Raw genomic sequence first — 18547 nt, 5'->3', positions numbered from 1 at the left:
CACAACTCAAACTTAGCCAATCCTACAGCACAGCTACAGCTTTCAAGCTACTTTGAGTTTTCTCCCATCCCACTCTGGAAACACAGCAAAAGTGCTGTTAAAGAGAACACTGCTGGAAGAGCTTTGCTAGCTCTAGTCCAAAATACTTTCTAATTTTGCCACACTTTGTAAGTACTTCCCATGCCAACTCCATCAGCCTTTACTGTTTTACAGGCTGAGCTTTTGCTTCTTTCCTGATGATGTAAAACTGGACTCCCAACTTTTCTCTACATTCTGTTTTTCACTTAATTTCAGACACATATAGCAAACAAGACTTTTAATTTTTTTAATTTACAGTATTAATTGCTCTGAGTTATGCCTTACTGTTGATACACAGTAAATACATTCATCTGAACAATTCACTTAGTATGAAAAAAATGCAGTTAAAACATTAAAAATACCGCTTTACACTGTGCGAAACAGAACCTTCAAAAGTAATGACATCGGCTACAGCCAGGCACACAGGAAGACTATTTCCTTTTAGTCTACCAGTGCATTCATTCCTGTACCCCTTCGTCTGAAATTGCCTGTAACAGTAAGTTTTAGGTGAATGCTTCTGCTGAATTAAGAAGATTTAATAATTGTCAGTTTGATCTTTAGCACTTGTATTTCCAGAACAGGATGTTTTTCTGTTCTATTCATTATGCTAAGAATGGCTGTTTTTGGAAGATTTACTGAACAAAGGGTTTCAATTAACATTTCAAAACCGAAGATGTTTCTGAAGGGAAGTTATACTCTACTGGTGCATGCAGCTGTCAACATCTGGACAAATTATAACATGCTTCCCCTAGATAAAAGAAAAGTGGCTGGGCACAACTGCCATTTCACAAATAGTACTTAAGTCAGATGAAATGCATTCTTATCGCAAGCTTTAGACAGATTAATATATACCACAACACCTAGCAATGATTAAACTTAGAAAAATAGCTTAGGGCTTTGGGTTTTTATTTTTTAAATCTTTGTTGTTTTGGGTTTTAAAAAAAGTCTTTAAAATAATGTAACAGAAGACGTATGGTGGAAGATGCCAAAAACCACCCTGCTTTTTAATGTGAAAGAGTTGGGCTGTCAAAGCTATTATGCTGTTGACAATTACTCATTTGATTATTTATATAATTCTTTAAACAATGAAGAGGCAGGAAATGTTTATTTATTTTTTTTAATTCTTTGATCAAGAATGACTGAACATTATAGTCATTTAAATCAACCCAATTACATAGTTTCCATTAAATTAATGGCTGCCAAACAAGCGTGTACTCCAGTGACCCACCGTGAGCAATGTTATCTGATGGGTAAGACAGATTTTAAGGTTAGACACAGAACATGTAAAAATAGAAAGTTTAAAAACCAATCTCATCACTGACATTTCCATTGCCATCTCCTTTGTGAAATAAATAAGGCAGCAGATAACTTTTACTTTGAAGTGGCATCTTTGAGGTATGCTATTAAATCTACTCTCTCAGACTTCTTCTTAATACCCGCAAAAATCATCTTTGTTCCTGGGATATACTTCTTTGGATTTTCCAAATACTCCATCAGAGTATCCTCACCCCAGGTGATACCTAGCAAGAAGAAAAAAAATATAGTGAGTGACTTCAAAATAACAAACACATTTATATTCTTGTCCTCCATATTATTTTACTTTTCAGCAGATTTCAGTGCTTATGGAACTATCACCAATAACCAAGTATTTTTGTCCCTGGTAACTCAGCAGAACACCTGTAAGTTTACCTTTATTCTTATTAGCATCCGTGTAAGAGAAGCCCTCAGCTTGTCCAGTTTTGCGTCCAAATAGGCCATTCAGGTTGGGTCCAGTCTTGTGCTTGCCTCCCTTTTCAACTGTATGACACTGGGAACATTTCTGGACAAAGATCTTCTTGCCCTTTTCAATATCTCCCATTTTCAGTACTAGACCAAGAAGACACACAGAGGTCAGTATCACCATTTCAAGGTCACTTATTCAACAGAAATTTTAAAAGCATCCTGTTGGTTTATAAAACTGTACATATGGCCCATCAGCCTAGTAATTCTCCAGCACACTTTCTATCCACAAGCTATAGCTCCTGGGTTTGAAGATTAGCCTACAGTCATTAGACTTCATAAAAGGTATCAAGGTGATAAACACACTTGAAGAGCAGGAAGAACATTCCCTCAGCCAAAGTAATTGCATCACAGCATTTAAACAGCATGGAGATAGTTTCTGAATGCAACTTCCATATATAGCTTGTATAGCTATAATAGGAAAGTTTCCTAGTCACGGAAGTCTTGTGTAGAGGGTCAGTTCTGTTTGTACAGATCCGTTTCAGCTGGAAAAGCGCCCCAGCACACCACCTTGGAAGGAGGAGAGGGGGGCAGGCCCAAAGCTGGCCCTCTCCCCTCTTGCCACAAGCCGGATGCCTCCCGAGCGCCCGCCAGCAACGACGCTATTTGCACGCGGTGTGGCGAGAGCACCCAAGGGCAACCTCACCTCTCGGCTCCGGCTCTACCTCCGCGGAGGCTGACCTTGAGACGAGGAGCAGGCTCCTGGCCCGGGGGGACTCTCCAGGCAACCGGCACGACCCCGGCACGACCCCAGAGCGGCGGCCGGCGCAGTCACCCCGCAAAGGCGCCCAGGCGAGGCCGCGCCACTCCCGACCTCGAGCAGCCGCCGGCAGAGCCCGGGCAGACCGGGTCTCCCGGGCCGCAGCCGCCCGCGGTGGGACCGCTAGGCCCCACGGTGACCTTCCGCCGCACCCCGGCCGCCTCTTCAGGCCGCGGCTCCAGGCTCCCCCGGCCCGGCCCGCGGAGGCGGGAATCGCGCTCTCAGCACGGACGAGAGCACCTGCCGCGCGCCCTCCCTTCCCAGTCCCTCACCCCCTCCCGCCCGGCTGCCTCACCGCCCCGCTCCGGAACAACGGTCCCGCCGGCTCACGGCACCAGGCCCAGGCCCCAGCCCCAGCCCAAGCCCAAGCCCAAGCCGGGCCTGCCCACACAGGAGCCTGCTCCGCCGGCTGTCGCCCGCACCTGCCTGTCCGGCCGCCCCACTGATGCTGCGCCCACAAGCCCGGTAACTCCCGCACCGTCCGGCGTCTGAGCCCAAGGACACGCCGTACTCCGCCCTATGTAAGCCGGCGTCGCCGCAACCAAACTACACCAGCACTCTGCCCGCCCCCTCGACGTGATAACCAATCAAGTGCCGGCCTTTGGATCGCTGATTGGTTGCGGTGTGCCTATACGCCAAGGTGGACGTCACGGCGCCGGAGGCTAGCGGGGTAGGTTGTGACTGGCGGGCCCCCGGGCTTCCTCCTCCTCCCTCCACCTTGCGGAACGGCGTCAGACGTAACTCTGGTACGTAAAGAACGACGGGGCGCGCGCATAGCGCATAGCGTTTTTGAGCGCATGCGCATAGCGGAATGCGAAACAAGGGTCGCGCGGCGCCCCGAGGGGGCTGCGACCTGAGCGGGCGGTTCAGGCGGCCGCGTGGCGGCGCGGTGGGCGGGGCCCGGGTCGTGACGTAGCCGGGCGCCCCTGCTCCTCCTCCCCGGCGCTGTGGTGGTAGTTGCCAGAGGTCAGGAGAGGATCGCTGAGGCGGCCGGGGTGAGGTGAAGTGGGCAAAGTGCTATCCCCGTTCTACGTGTCGCTGAGGTCTGACAACTTTCTGAAGGGAGCCTAGAGAATAAAGAGGTAGAAGCGCCGCAGGTAGCAAAAATGAGGCTCAAACCCTCCTGATTTGAGAAGGGCTGGCCAGGAGCGCTAGGCAGTGTTGTCGCCACGTGGAGCTGGAGAGGGAGTAGGTATGTGGCTGGATCCTACATCTCATGTAGGATACTAAAGTCTTATGGTTTAGAAGAAAATGAGAGTATTACTGAAGGGAGCACGACAAGAAAAGAAGATGCCCCAGATGTCTTCCCAGCATGTTGGATAACGCTGTGGTGCTTGAAGAGTATATGTTGATATCCATACATTGTGGACTTCTAAACAGAATTTAAATCATGAATTTCAAGCATGACCACCATCTCACTCTCCTTGGCAAGGAGGAAGAAAAGCTGTTAAAAAAGCCTAGTGTAATAATGTCCAGTGATCAAAAGGCAGTGATGACAAGAGGTGAACTGTTTGCCTTAACTGTGGTCATTAAAACTGTGAGAATTTCCCACTGTCTGGCATTTGAAAAACTTTCTATTTTTCTCTGTGAACTTTTATGCTATGCTGGAATTGGTGTAAGCATGCTCCTATAATTGCCCTGTGGAGCGGCGCTCACCTAAGGTGCCAACGTGAAGCAAGAGGGAATGAGGACACGGTAAAAATACATCAAAGGTTCCTCTCATGGCAGAATTTTGCAGAGCATTCATAAGAATATTCAGCAAATTATCACTTCCTAGTTTGGAGAGAGTGCATTGTTTTCCATTGCACATGGTACCTAGAGCATGAGACACATGTTTGTGCAGTTTCTAACATTTCATCACTAAGTATATACAAAATATTTTATTAATACGCTCCTAAACTTTAACAGTTAACACTAATCTTGACAGTACACTAACCACAATAAAACTAATTTGCTTATGATATACAGCTGAATTCAGACCAAGATAATATACGTGCAATGGAACCACTTTAAATTGGCATCTTGACTTCTCTTGTTGCCCAACTTAAATCTCAAATCATGTCAGATTCCCAGAATTTTGAGGTTGACTGGAAAGATACTAGTTTAAAAACTAAAGGCATTCTGTGTTTCTTTTATTTGCCGTTTGGTTTTGAACCTTCATGGTGCACTTCACTCATGTTTTTTCAGTTTTTTTACCATGATTGTAAGGACTGTAATTTTTTTTAGTAAGGCTTCTGTGTCTTAAATGATTCCAGGAGCCAGATGTATGTAACTTAATATCACAAGACTTGTGATAAGACTCCTGGTCTCTCTTGTCTTTGAAAGAGGAAGGAGCTAAAGTATCTTTTAAGCTGCTTTAAGAAATTACATTAGTGTAAATTCTTAAGCTTATTTAAGCACTTGCCCACTATTTAAGCACTGATGCCCACTAACATCCATTGAAAGGTTGTCCCTTTCTTCATAGAATGCAGACTTCAAGCATCTATAACTGTCTTCATTTCTGGTGGGTTTTGTCTTCTAAATATGTATGCTCCATATTGAGCATTACATGTTGAGCTTCATGGTTAACCCTTCTGATGCATGTGGAGGGACGTTGTAGCAATGTTATTTTATTTTTTCTCCAGGAAGCTGTTTTTGAAAACTGTGCCTTAATTCAAGACAGTTGAATTGGTTTTTGTTAAACTTTTGAAATAATGAAATAATGCCCTTGGAAAATACCGAACCTGTGAGGTTTTCAGTGCTAAAGATTAGTATACTAAAAATCAGTCTGTAAAATGAACTGTTGTCTTCTCTGCCTTATACCTGACCACTCAGATGTTTGCTGCGTGAGCAACTGCCAGCAGTCATGATTCAATACTGTTTCATGAAGGTGTAAATGATCCAAACGGTGTATTTGTGGGTTTGCATACTGTATTGTTAGTGGAAGCAGAAGTTCTATCTAATGTAAAAATATACTAGTTTAGAAGGCGTATTTTCACCAGTAAGTAGAGGTATCTTGAATGGAGAGGACTTGACTTCATTTGTTTAAGCCCATCTGGGCGTTACTAAGCGTGAATCTGGAACAACACAGTGGTAAGAACCAGTCTGTAAGTAAAGCAGACAGTGCAGGAAACAGGGTTGTTCGAGGTACTCTGTGTTTTACTTTTTGAAACATGGTGTAACAGGACAGAGAAATAGTGAAATTTTACCCTTTGATGCTAAATATAGCATCTGTGGTGTATGTTCTGCGTGAATCCCACACATGTCGTTTGACTTCCTCTGTAGGACAGAATATGTTGTGGGACTTCCAGAAGCAACGCTGAAGATGAAGTCGGCTTTTCTGGTTTTGAGGCTTTGCATTGCTGGAATTAGCTAAAATGACTTGGGGCACATTTTCAACATACTATTACTTTCCTACATGTATTAACATTCATTAGAATGTTCGCTTTGGTGTGGTTTACCTAGAAGGTGTGTATTATAGTCTTTCAGTTATTCACTGTGGTTACACCTGAAATGCCTTTGTCTTTTTACTACCTCAGAGCATTACACTGTAGAACAATAGCTCTTTCGCAATCAGAATTATTGCTATGTAATTCTGTCCTAAGGAAGTAAAAATGAACCAAATACGTGAAGTCCGATACTAAAGGAAACATGGCAAAAAAGCCAACGAGTTCTGTTTAAGAACTGCAGATAAAAGAAGAAAGCGGGCCTTATGGGCCTAGACTGGAACTCAGGAGAACGTGTTGGGTTTTTTCCTGAGTTCTGTGATAAACTTCTTGTTTGGTCTTTGGCAAATACCTTAGAACCAACTCATTCTGAATCCTTATAAACTAGTTCCCTTAGTGAAAGTAGGCTAAAAAGAAAGGTGATTCAAGATAGTAATTTAAAAAAAAGAAAAGAACATTTTTGGACTCAAGGCCAAAGTTAATTAACTCACAAGGACATTCCCTTTTGAAAGATTCAGGACCTAGCATTTTGTCTGAAATCTAGCTTTTTAAAAAACCATAATTTTGGTGCTTTTGAGGTTTTGGAAAAGAACTTTAAGGGCCTCAAGAATTAAAAGCCAAATAAAAGGGTTTCTTTTTATTAAGTCTATTATGTTTTTAACTTTAAAGCTAGTCTCATGCTGTTGTGGAGTCTGCCACAGTTTACTGCAAAGCTGAAAATAACAGAGGTATACTAAATGTCCTTGAGCATTGTCTGAGAGTCTGATTCCATCTGACAAAAAAACATGCTACAAACCCACTCATTTCTACTAGCCTCAATTTCTATTTTCAGATGTCAAGCATTGGTCAAAGCTACCACATTTTCAAATTATTTTTAATGATTTTTCTTTCTAATGAATCAAACAGATGGAACAATTTCAGCCATATCCTGTTTGGAGGAGATGACAATTGCTTACACTGATAATACATTTGCTTTGTGTATCTGTGGGAGCCAAAGATTACTGTCCTCTCATTTACATGATCAGTTGGGACATTATCGTTTGAATAGCCCAAGCTATAGAGTCAGAAGTAGTTCTGCAGCAGCTTAAATGAAGATATTGTCAAATTAGTCTCCAGAGCATCAACTTAGCCCTGAGAAAAGCTCCAAATTAAGACTCCTTTTGTAAGGAGATTTGTATGGTTGGGTCTCCTTATGTAATGATGATATGCTAATCTAATGTAATCTACTAAAGCCTATACAGTTCTTGTATTTAAACCATAAGCCAGACAGCAGGACCTTTCGTGAAGTAAGAGCACTAGCATGGCCCATCATTCAGATGAGAGCTTACCTTGGGGTTTTCAAAGGAGAAACCATTTATAACATAAGTAGAAATAAGGTCATAAACTGGCAAATTTAGCTCTGTTCTCCCATAGAAATAAAACTAGTGTGCTATGGCAGGCTTAATGATTTTAAGTGTGTACCCAGTTCTCTGCAGAGCTACAAGGGCTCTGTGTATAGCAGCATGTGAAGCCTGACCAGGTCATGAGATAACATGTTCATGATTCATAGATTTACAGGCCATCTTCTTCACTGAGAGGAAATCACTGCTGCAGATGGTAGCACCCACGGGATGGTTCTATCAGTGGAGACATGGGATTCCTCCTTGCAGAGATCTTAGGCTAATTTTGCTGCTTGTTGTGTCAAGACTTTTGTAACCAAGTAATCACCTGGCTGGTAGTTTTAGAATCAGGTTATAATATCCCACCTTCATTGTCTGCTTGTTTTTACATATGACTTTAGGAACGTGTCAAGTGTTGTATCAGAGCAGTTTAGTGGTTTAACACTGTTTCTGACGTTGATCAATGCTGGATGCTTTGTGGACACTAAAAACTGCCCAGAATGAGCTTATTATCCTAAAGCGTGAAGTCTCAGAGCACTGAGAATACTTAATCCAAACTACTACTATTGCTGATGGCTTTCTTATGTTCCTAGGATACATCTCTAAGACTTTTAAAAAAATAATATTAAGCTCTTTGCCTTCACTGTATTCCAAGTAGAAAACTAAACAAGTAAATTAGAGTGTACTTTCTAAGTTTCTTCTTTTGTCTAATGAATTTCACCAAACAAAAAGTCCCAGAGCTTTTTTATTCAGGGGTTTACAGATACATGATACAAATGACTGATGAAACTTTTCTGTACTAAATGGGTTGTGTACTCATTGCTAAGTTGTAGCTTATAGTTTTGGGGGGGGGGGGGGTTGGTTGATTTTTTTGTTTTTATGGGGTTTTTTGTTTGTTTTGTTGGGGTTTTTTTTCCCTAGAAAGAACAAGTTCAGTTTTTCCATATCTTTCTTAGGGTGTAAGTAATCCTATTTTTAATAATTGTTGCTTTTTTCCAGATTTTTTGCTTTTTGTTACTTACAAAATGTGCTGAACAAAACTAAATGCAAGATACACAAGGATTATGAAATAACATAATCTGTCTTCTCTGCAGCTTAACATTAATCTCTCCTGAATGGTGCTAGAGGCAGAGCAAAAGGCAGGAGTCTGCACTTATTTTGAAATCATTCCTCCAGGAGGTAACAACTATTTTAAAACCCATTTGTGGCTGAGTTGTCTTCAACAGTACTTTGCAGTATGTTTCTTCATACTTCACTTTCAAATTTCCTCTGTTATTATGCTGCACAGTTACTTTTGTACTAAATCCTCTAGATACTCTCCTGTACTCTTCTTCTATCCTAATAAAAGCATTAATAATCTCTTTTTCAAGAACAAAAAGTCTAAGTGTTTGATATGTAAAGGTGGGATAGAAAGTGAGTATCCTCTCCTAATGGAAAGTAAGCTATCTGACTCCTGTCACATCATTTTCCTTATATCTTCCTGGTAGCCACTGAGCCCTTTGTACTCTGAATACTTGCACAGAAAATAGCGTGCTGCTGGGGTACTGTGTCCAGACTGGCCTCCCGAAGTTCTCACACATGAATAAAGTAATCAGGGATTTACGTTTCTGCAATGATTCTTTGCTAATATCTCTTCCTGTAAAGGAAGCATAATGACTAGCTGGAAGCGTGGTTCAGGTTGAGCTGTATATTCCGTCTGTGATCCTGGCAGTCTCCTGAACTCTGGTGATTTGCTTGAAGGGAGTGGGGAATATATCTGATCTCTTAATAGGACAGTTTAGAAGACTGCAATGAAAAAGCTCTCAATGAAAAATACAATGGCATTTTGCTCCCTCTTCAGGTCGTCTCTGGGAAACAACTGAATAATCCCTCATTTAATTAAGCAGCTAAAAAAAACCCAAACACCAATGAATGCTCATGTGCTGTTTCTGTTTCTGTAATCCCCACTTGGCTGCAGCTCTGCAAGATATTAATTGAACCAATATTAGTTATGTTTCTGAATTCTGGGTAGCAGCAATATTAATCTGTCAGCACACAGAAATTATGGATTTAAGCTTATTCTTCGCATTGTTTTTGCAAAGCCAGCTGCTAATCTATGAGATAGCTTTGCACTAAAGTTTCCTTTGCTGCTTTCTTATTTTAAAAAGTCTTTACAGAAATGATTTAAGATGTTTAAATATATTGCATTTGGGGACTTTTTTGGTTGGTTGGTTTTTGTTCACACTTTTCAGGAACCCTAAAGAGCTCAGTAAGCACAACACGGCAGCAGAACTGTTTTGTACCTATCTCTTGCGCTTAACTATTTTTATAACCACCAAGTTAATACCTGCCATTAATCCTTAGCCACTACATTGACAACTTGCAGCCATCTAGGGATGACTCCTAATAACAGATTACATGTTTTCTGTAGTTTACCTGCTTCATTCTAAAGCTCCTTCAAAGCCCTGCAGGGAATGCAAAGTCCCATTCTCCCTCTACCAGTCTTCGCTGCAATTTAAATACAGTCTCTATGGCCTTTCCTGTTCTCTTAAACATTCCTGTCTTAGACAATGAGTGAAAAAGGAGGAAGAAGTGTCTGAGAAACAAGCCACAATAGGTCTGACATAGGAATGTAGGCTTGGAGAGGCCACAGTCAAGCTTAGAGCATGGAGACCTTGAGAACTTGCTGTACACAGACAAAGAGACTCCTCAACTCACAAACATCGTGTTTGTCCCTCTGTGTGACATTATTGGAATTTGACTCCCTGTGGATTAGCAGAGGGTCCTTTTGACCTGGGAGCTTGGTGCCTGTTGAGGGCCTGTAAAGGGCCTTATTGGGTCACTGACTATAATCCCCAGCTATTGCTGGCAACCAAGCCATAGCTCCTTTCATAAACTGATCAGATCCATTCTGAAGCAGCCTGTTTTCCGATCCTTTCTTCATCTATTGAAGAGCTAATCCTGAACCTCCCTGCTGTGACCATTAAAAATCATCTTGTGATTCCCAGCCTAAGTTTATTCCCAGTCAGACTGTAACACTCATTTCTGAATCCATCTGGCCTTTAATGAACCAGCTCTTTCCCTAACCAGTGTTTATCCCACTAATTTTCAAGAAATCATGTTTTCACAGCCTCTAGACTAAGACGAGCTCTTCTAGTCTTCTTTTCTCAAATAGGCTGCACATGTCCTGGGCTACCCTAGCTGGTCTTCTCTTTACTGTTTGAATTGATTGTGGTTCCCTAGGAAAGGACAGTCAGTTTGTATTGAGGTACTTTTTATCTGTTACTCTGTTTTTAAAGGACAAGGAATGTGTCAGTTAAAGAAATAAAAACCATCTCAGCCACAGAATTTGTGTCTCTTTCCCTCAGTAATGTTATCTCTGAGGTCTTTTGTCTCTCCTTTTATGGAATCATGAAAAGATTTTTGTGCTGCTGTCTTAGAGAAGGAATGCTGCAGCTCCAGCAGTGCTGTCTGGCGCTGAGGAACCTCACAGCTAGGGATCCATTCAGCTTGTGCAACAAAATTATGCTTTCCTCACTCTTTACATCTAGCCATAAGCCTGGCTTACTTAGACGAACTGGGTTTTCCCATACTGTATGTCGATCCAAATGTCTGGGCTTGAAGTCTTTGTAAGAAATGGAACATGCAGATTTTGGAAAGGATTCAAGTTCAGGCCTTCCTGAAAGCTGCCTCCTGTACAATGCTTCTGTTTGCAATGTGTCAGTGATTTTCTGAAGTTTGTTCATTTGAAGTCTTGTATCCAGATAATGCACTTTCTGGTAGCATGTCTGAGACAGAGTGGCCTGCTCGTGGCTCACATCCCATTTCTGGTCTGTACTTCCTGTCACTTTACACTGCTGACCTAGACTGGCAGCTGTTTTTCTTTTACTCAGTATTGTGTCTGAGTAGCTGGCTATAGCACTAGGAACTCTGCATAAAGGTGGAGGCATCTGAAGACTGGAGGAGTACTGTTCTTGCAGAATTGATTCATGAGGATGTCAACCTTGAAGTAAACCTTTAGTGTGCCCTTCAAGAGGTCTCACTTGTGAGACACTAGGCAGAAATGTTTCTTTCTATATGGAGGAAGGAGCAGGATTTACACTGAGATCTAAGTCTCTTATTTTAGCAGGGACTGCTTATTTCAGCAGCCATTGTCTGAGACTAGTGAAATGACTCGGTTAGGGGTTTCCCAGGCAAAGGGAAGCAACCCAGATATTCATTACTGCCTTGCCACTTAGGGACCTTAAAGTTGGTCTTTATGCTTTGGAAAAGAAAATACTCTGCTCTAAACCAATTCTTAAGATATAAATGAGTATAGATGTCTTGTGCTTTCTTCTCCTTTCCTCTATAATCATCTGTCTTCCATTTGTGGTCTCATGAGCAATATGATATTATAAATGGTGACTTGCATTAGTATGTTTTTAAATTCTTTTAGGAACTGTTGCAGGTGGGACTGAGGATGCTCACTGGCATGTGGTTTTTTAGCTCTCTCAACCACAGTTTGACCCATGGCTTGAATGCTGTTACCCTGTATTAATCATTTGTACTGTTGAGGCATCAGATCCTGGTGCAGAGTCAGTGTTCTCATCATAAAGTGAAACATTTGTTTCTTCATTGCACTGGAGAAAAAGCTAGACAACTTTTCCATTTCAGATACAGCAATTTTTTTTTAAATCCAATAGAAAAAAAGGAGGACAATTTGGGGACTTTTTATCTGGGGCCATTTTGGTACTTTAAGAAAATGACAGCATCTTCCTTAGTGGCCCTGCTTCTTGTACGTCTGTGGGATTTGAACCCAGAAGTGCTGTAAAGCCAGCAGTGCTGTGCAAGGGTGAGCAGGAATGCATTCCTTCTGTTTTACCCGCAGAATCGCTAAGTCAGAATAAACTAGATGTGTGTGTGTGTGTACTCTGCATGAGAATATGCAGGTGTCACTGAATGGCTTAAGCCATTACAGGTAATGATGCATTAGCAAAAAGCAACTCAACTGGATTTGCCATGCTTATATACCATATTATGCTTTGTTTCCATGAGTAGCATTTAATACAAATAATATCTTTTCACTTTTATACAGGCCACACAATATAATAATTGTTGAAGACAATAAACATGGAGATTTCCAATACAGTTTTATACATTCTTTAGAGTAAATCTTTGCATTAAAATAGAATCTGATAATGTTACTGATGCACCCTTAAGGAAGAAAGGCAAATCACTCACATAAATGGAGGAGGATGAATCATGGAAACTCTCCCAAGCTTAAACTGGTATAGCTAGTAAGGAGGCAATAGTCTGCAATTGTAATAGGTCGCTTATCAAATACCCAATGTGCAATAAAGACAGCAAGTTGATGAGTTCATTGGGGTTGTCCTGATTAACACCAGCTGAACATCTAGCCAATGTTTCAGTTTCTGCAGTGCTGCACCGTTCACATGAGAGCTGCCAACTTGTTTTATGGAGGCGGTTACTCATACTTCTCAAGGCTAAAGGTCGTTTGAATTGCTGTTGTGTTGGTGGCAACTTTAAATGATAAGATAAAAAATAAGCAGTTAATCGCAATAACTTTCTCCCCTGCAAACCCTGAACTAGTCATTAATCCATTACAGAAGTTCTGTCAACCAGCTGTGTCAGGACTGATTTAATATACTGAACTTTTGCCTCTGTTTTAGAGTGAGCCTTGCCCTGAGCTTAGTATTATCAAAGGGAAAGCTTAATTCTGCTAGCTGAATCTGGTAATTACCAGTATTACTTGTGGTAGAAGCATGAGATTCTTAGTAAATGCAGTACTTACTAGTTCCATGTCTTCACTTAGTTCTCCAGTTAATCTGACAACTGCTTTCACATAATAGTTATCCAGCATAAGGGGATTCATAGGACTTCTTCCTTAATGGAGACATAATGTCATACATTTTTATTGGTTAGGAAGATCAAAATTAATGCACAGTCCCCCTGAAAAACCTCAGATAATTTACAGTTTGTGTGGCCTTTGTTACTAAATGGAAGAAATTAATTTTTTTGAGAAATTTAGGGGCTAACACTTTGTGGTCTTTCATTGCTATACCAAGTGAATTAATTTAACAAAAAATGCTTACCTGTGCAGTCCTGACTGTATGTTGCGATCCCCATAGCCTTTCAATGTTTCGTAGCATATTGGTTATTCTTGAGAGAGGTTATGTTCTAGCTCTTCAGAAGTGGAGTTGTGGGGGCACTATCTTTGGTGGCTTTGGATAGTATATTTGACTCTTCAGCAAACTTAGGAAGCTGAAGGATAAGAAGAAATATGTGTGCTGGATGGAAAAGACTCTTCCAAAGTTTTGAAATAACATGTGTCACATCACCCTCCCCCAATTATCTGTTTAGTAAATGCTAATAGAAGTAAAAATGTGGTGGAAAAATGTCTTCAGTACAGCATTACTACTCAAGTGGAAGATTCAACAGGTATGTAATTCAACTCAATTCAAAGAACTTGGAATCAAGTTCTCTACGATAGCCACACATGGTAGGCAGAACGTTACATGCTATAAGCTTTCTTTTGCAGTCACAATTGTAGACTGCCTTAAAATGGACCACCGCTTGTTGTTTCCCATGACACATCTGTAAGACTGTGTGTTTACAAAGGCTGTATCTTTCTTTGTTCACCACTATGTTTTCCTACACTATTCATGACTGTTATCTGTCATAAAACTTCAGGCTACATCCCTTTGAGAAAAGAACTAGTGTTTAGCCAAGCTGAAGAATAGTAGAAACGTGATCATTCATGAACAAATTCACTCTTCTGTTTTATGGACCAGCCCAGTCTCCATCATTATGCTGGGGAAGGCAAGGAGTCAAAGACCATCCACAAAGAAGATGTCCGTTTTCTTGAAGACATAGAAATAGAAACACAAGGCTCTCAGTATGTTGGTAAGACTTGCAGAGAGCTAAGGAGGAGCAAAGATCTACTGCTGCCCAAACCCATTTCTTTGAATGGCTGCAGAGCATAATCTGGCCAGCTTGGCTCACCTGTCCTGGCTACTTGTGAAAATTAACTCTATCCTAGCCAGAACCAGGACATTGAATGAAGCTCCCCTCCCCGGCAAATGTATGGTCAGCAGCTATTATTGCTTCTTCTTGTTGTTGTTCTTATTATTCTTATCTCCAGAGCTACTTGGCTAGGTCCTATGAAGGCTAGTTAGTACTTCAAGGACTTCAGTCACAGGACAGCCTGGCTTCTGCTTTTGTTTATATATTGCTGAGGTGGCTGAAAACTGTCTCTAAAGCTTTTTACTGTTTGTATGTGTGATGCCTAATTCATGGCCTGCAAGTGCTTGGAACAGTACAGGAGCTGTCTGTGTAAAAATGTCTCCCATGGAAAAGATGCAGAGAAATTTAATTAAAAAAAAAAAAAAGGGCATTTTGCTCTTTTCTGCATGAACTACATGCTTGCTGTCTCAGCTCATGCACAGCTGCCTTCTGGGAGTCAGAGGGAATACCAACAACTTCACACCTATATTGATTACCTGCAGGGGAAATATTTAACTTGTTCTAATGGAACACCATTGATCAGATTGACAGATGGATCTGCATTTTAAGCTGTAGACGTAAGCTCATTATAAAGACAGCTGTGCTGCTGGAAGAGGTTCTTTCTGTGAGCTGCTTCTAATGTCTCTTCCACCTTGGGAGACTGACCTCGTGGATATGCAGACAGAATTCATCTTCACTCTTTTGGTACAAAATCAGCAGGGTTAGATCAGATCTCCCATTTATTAGCATAAGCTAACCCAATTGTCTTTTTAGAAGCACTCAAAGTGATTATCTGCACCACTGGATCTGCAAGGCTAGTTGTCTCAGGCGGAGAGGTGGTGACAAGCAGCTGAGGGCTGGATCTTATACCAGATAAAGCTGCCTCTGCAGAAGGCCATCTGCGCATGGCCTGTTGCAGCAGCTCTGGATTGATTCACACACTAGCAGGGAAGATTCTTACTGCATTTTCTGTGCATGATTTTTACGAACAGCAACAGCAAACAATAAAGCTTGATGAATTGTGAAGCTGGCTCTGTACTCATAATGTCACCATCAGAGGAATAACTGTGTGCTGCTAGATGTCTTACAGAAATGAAACTGCAGTGCATGCTTGGAAGAGCTTAATTTCCAACCCTGGTTCTATCACTGCTTGTTCTCTCCAGTCTTTCTTCCTTGGTTTCCGTATTCACCTCACAATGATACTATCAGCATTATCTACATAATAGTTACTCTGAGTTTTGTAAAGGTGAGATGTAGAAAAGGCACAGAGCTTTTAAATACAGTCTTCCAGTGGTAAAAGTCACCTGAGTGTGGTCTGGGTTATCTGTGCTTAACCAGAGATTTCTCCTTCAGTCACTGAGAACTGGAGTGTCCTGATCTCAGAGGAAGTCAAACCATATGGTGGGAGCATCAAATAAAGTATTTTGTAAGTGCCAGTGGTAGCTGCCCCCTTAGCTTGTAATTGTGAACCTGCTAAGCTCTGCTGGAAATAGGTCTTGGCCTCAGATGATCCTCCTGTTGTGCAAAAATAGGCTTTGTAAGCCCACCTCCACACACGATTAGTGTTTCTTAAATTGACCAATGATCAATGAAAACTGACTAAAAATGACTACTGCTAGCATTACATATTCTATGGAAAGATTTTGGGTTTGGATGGACAAATACTCCACCAAAAATGGCTCATGTACCCAATTATACACATAACTGTACAGCACTGTGCCGATGACTGGGAATGGTAGCTAATTAATGCAAATTGACCTCCTACTTACTATTATCAGCTTTTACTCTGCTGAAAAGCTTCTTATCCATGCCAGTGTATGGTTTTTCTGTTCCACACAGTTATGCCCTTCCTGGCAAGCAGTGTCATGGCGCACAGAGGTGTTGGCTTTCTCCTGTCCCACATTCCCCATAACCCTGCGTGGCCAGGAGCTGTCAAGAACTCCTTATCAGTTCATGCAGGTGATCTTTAAAGTCTTCCAAAATGAAGCACCTGTCAAAATCCCAATGTAGTACAATGCCTCCAGGGAAAAGCAGAATAAGAACAAAAAATTCATGCAATTTTCCTTCAATATATTATGAAAAACACTCTCAGGGTAAAATGCTGCTGGGGTTAAAACCAAACATCTCATGATGGCTTACATGGTGTTCTGTAAATAATGAATGTCTCGGCCTTCATTTCAGTCTTCGTAAGGGATAAGAAGAGTTGTTTTTTCTCCCTGTACCTTATTCTGCCCTCTGTGTAGTGATAAAATATTTTAAATCATTCAGCTCTTATTCCAGGGGTACCTCTGTTGCCCTCAGCAAAGGTATGACAGGCATGACTTTGGCCCCAAAATTGCATTTTTTCCCTTTCTCTTCCACTGTTTTGGACTGTGAAGAACTATTTGGCTGACAGAAGATATCAGATAGATACTCTAAATGTCCATCTTGCTTTTGTGGGGATTAGCAGCTGTTAATGGCTCTGTTGGCTTCTGAGGCTACAGGGTATTCACATGAGTTGGGTTTATTCATCATTCTCAGTGCTGAGGTATCCTCCATGGAGACTGCAAACTATCAGCACATATAGCTCTAATTTAAGTGAAGATGCTTAGCTTGACTACTGATATATTCTGATTCTGGCTTTGTTAAGTTTCAGTAGAAAAGAGTCATGACTTCAGTAGTGTTCCTAAGTAAGTTTCAAGAATAAATGGTAAACCAATAGAGTGCTGTCTTACCCCAGTCTTCCTCAAAACAACCACATGAAAAGCGTTGGTAGGGGTATTGGGATGGAAAGGCTGATGGCCTCCTGCATCGATCCCAGTGTCTCAATCCTCAGGTGATCTGAAGTCTGGGAACAAGGCGTACCTAGAGATATGTGTCTGGTAGGGATAAGAGCTGGGAAATGGCAGGCACAGTGGTCTTGGGTTGGTTTGAGTTGGCAGGAGGAAGGACAGAAAGAAAGAAAATTTCCTTATTTTGCATTTCACAGAGTTTTAGCATTAAATATAACACTTTACAAGAACTGAGAGAGAATCAGAAAGGTGATATCTCAGTTTGTTAATCCTCTCTTGCTTGCATCCTGCAGAGAATTCACAATGATTCTTTTGCAGCTTTTGTACATAATCAGTCATACCAATTCACATTTACTTCTATGTGGCTTAAGGGAAGGAGAATGTGGACTTCTGATTCTTGCACAGCTCCAATTAATAGTAACCAAGTTTGTGCTTGTGAAATCAAAATTTATCTCTAAGAAGATGTCTATTTCTGGGGGACAGAGTGCCTTCCCAGAGTTTTATGGGATACTGAGAACCGGGATTTCATGGAGTGCCCATGTTCCTGTGGCTGTTCTTTTCAGCTTTCAGTTTTTCATGGTAGAATAATTTAAAAAAAATTATTAAAGTCAAGGGAATCCTGAAATCTTCTGAGGAAGATGAAAGCAGTTGTTTATTCCAGTAAGAAAGACTAGCACCCTGTTTGGATTCTTCTAAACTTTACCACAGCTGCATACAGCAGCTTACTGAGAGCAACGCCTTTCCCCAGTTGCTGTATAAAGCAAAGTCACAACCTTATACATTTAATTTCTGAGGCCGTGCATCATGACATAATGACTTGTCTTACCAAGCTGTGCTTTTCTGAGGCTTCTGTCTCATAATTCTGCTTTATACATACTTTAGATCCCTTAGCTGTTCTTAGTAGATGCTCCCAAACAGTTTAATTCACATTAGGTAAAGAGGCCCTGAACAACACAGCCAAGAAAAACCAATTAGCCCATAGGCAAGTCAGCAAGATCAGTATTTGTTAGGAGAGTGGGTGTGCTAAGCAAACACTGCTAACCTGCTAAACCTATCATTACATGCTTCATTCGAGAGAGAGTTTTTTGCCTAGTAGCATTGCTGCTGCTTATTGCCAAGGAACCTGCACTGTGCAATTATGGCTGTAAGAGGAACAGCTTGCCTTTTTATTTCATTAAAGAAAGATAAGATATAATATAGGTGAAATGTACTTACTTAGCCAAACTGTCTGGTTGTTTATGAAGCCTGTATTAGGGAAGAAAAATAATACATAAGTTACCTGAAGTGGCCCACATTCATTTGCACCTCCTACACTTTATCTGAATCCATGCAATCTATATACATTAGGGACAAATCAATGTGTAAGCAGTGCAG

At 41.3% G+C, this 18547-nt stretch overlaps 2 protein-coding genes and 1 long non-coding RNA gene across 6 annotated transcripts in view; 1 reads left to right on the top strand and 2 right to left on the bottom strand.

Moving 5' to 3' along the window:
• Positions 1-309: 309 nt before the first annotated feature.
• CYCS (cytochrome c, somatic) lies at positions 310-3182 on the bottom strand. 3 transcript variants are annotated; one of them, XM_075745978.1, is made up of 3 exons: positions 3096-3182; positions 1768-1944; positions 310-1598 (listed from the first exon to the last, which is right to left on the bottom strand). In XM_075745978.1, the coding sequence occupies exons 2-3, from the start codon at positions 1934-1936 to the stop codon at positions 1450-1452; spliced, it is 318 nt and encodes a 105-aa protein (XP_075602093.1). In that variant the 5' UTR covers positions 1937-1944; positions 3096-3182; the 3' UTR covers positions 310-1449. The 3 variants fall into 3 exon arrangements, with proteins under 3 accessions (XP_075602093.1, XP_075602092.1, XP_075602094.1); XM_075745977.1 differs by having other exon boundaries at positions 3040-3179; XM_075745979.1 differs by lacking the exon at positions 3096-3182 and adding an exon at positions 2504-2528.
• A 222-nt stretch (positions 3183-3404) lies between these two features.
• Positions 3405-18547, top strand: part of LOC142600559 (uncharacterized) — a 134928-nt gene continuing 119785 nt past the window's right edge. Inside the window, exon 1 of one of the 2 annotated variants that reach the window (XR_012834103.1) lies at positions 3405-3583. This is a non-coding gene — a long non-coding RNA (uncharacterized LOC142600559). The remainder of the gene's footprint in view (positions 3584-18547) is intronic. The other variant, XR_012834104.1, reaches the window with a different exon arrangement.
• Positions 10713-13561, bottom strand: SPMIP4 (sperm microtubule inner protein 4; the record flags this gene model as incomplete). Its single annotated transcript, XM_075745976.1, is given in 6 exon segments — positions 10713-10909; positions 10912-11214; positions 11362-11473; positions 13192-13283; positions 13493-13528; positions 13531-13561. Coding segments are annotated over 6 exon segments (771 nt in total), but the record flags the coding sequence as incomplete, so codon positions are not given.

Source organism: Balearica regulorum, chromosome 2, assembly GCF_011004875.1.
Source record: "Balearica regulorum gibbericeps isolate bBalReg1 chromosome 2, bBalReg1.pri, whole genome shotgun sequence".
Classification (NCBI taxonomy): Eukaryota; Metazoa; Chordata; class Aves; order Gruiformes; family Gruidae; genus Balearica; species Balearica regulorum.
Note: the sequence above shows the minus strand (reverse complement) of the source record. Positions and strands in the feature narration are given on the sequence as shown.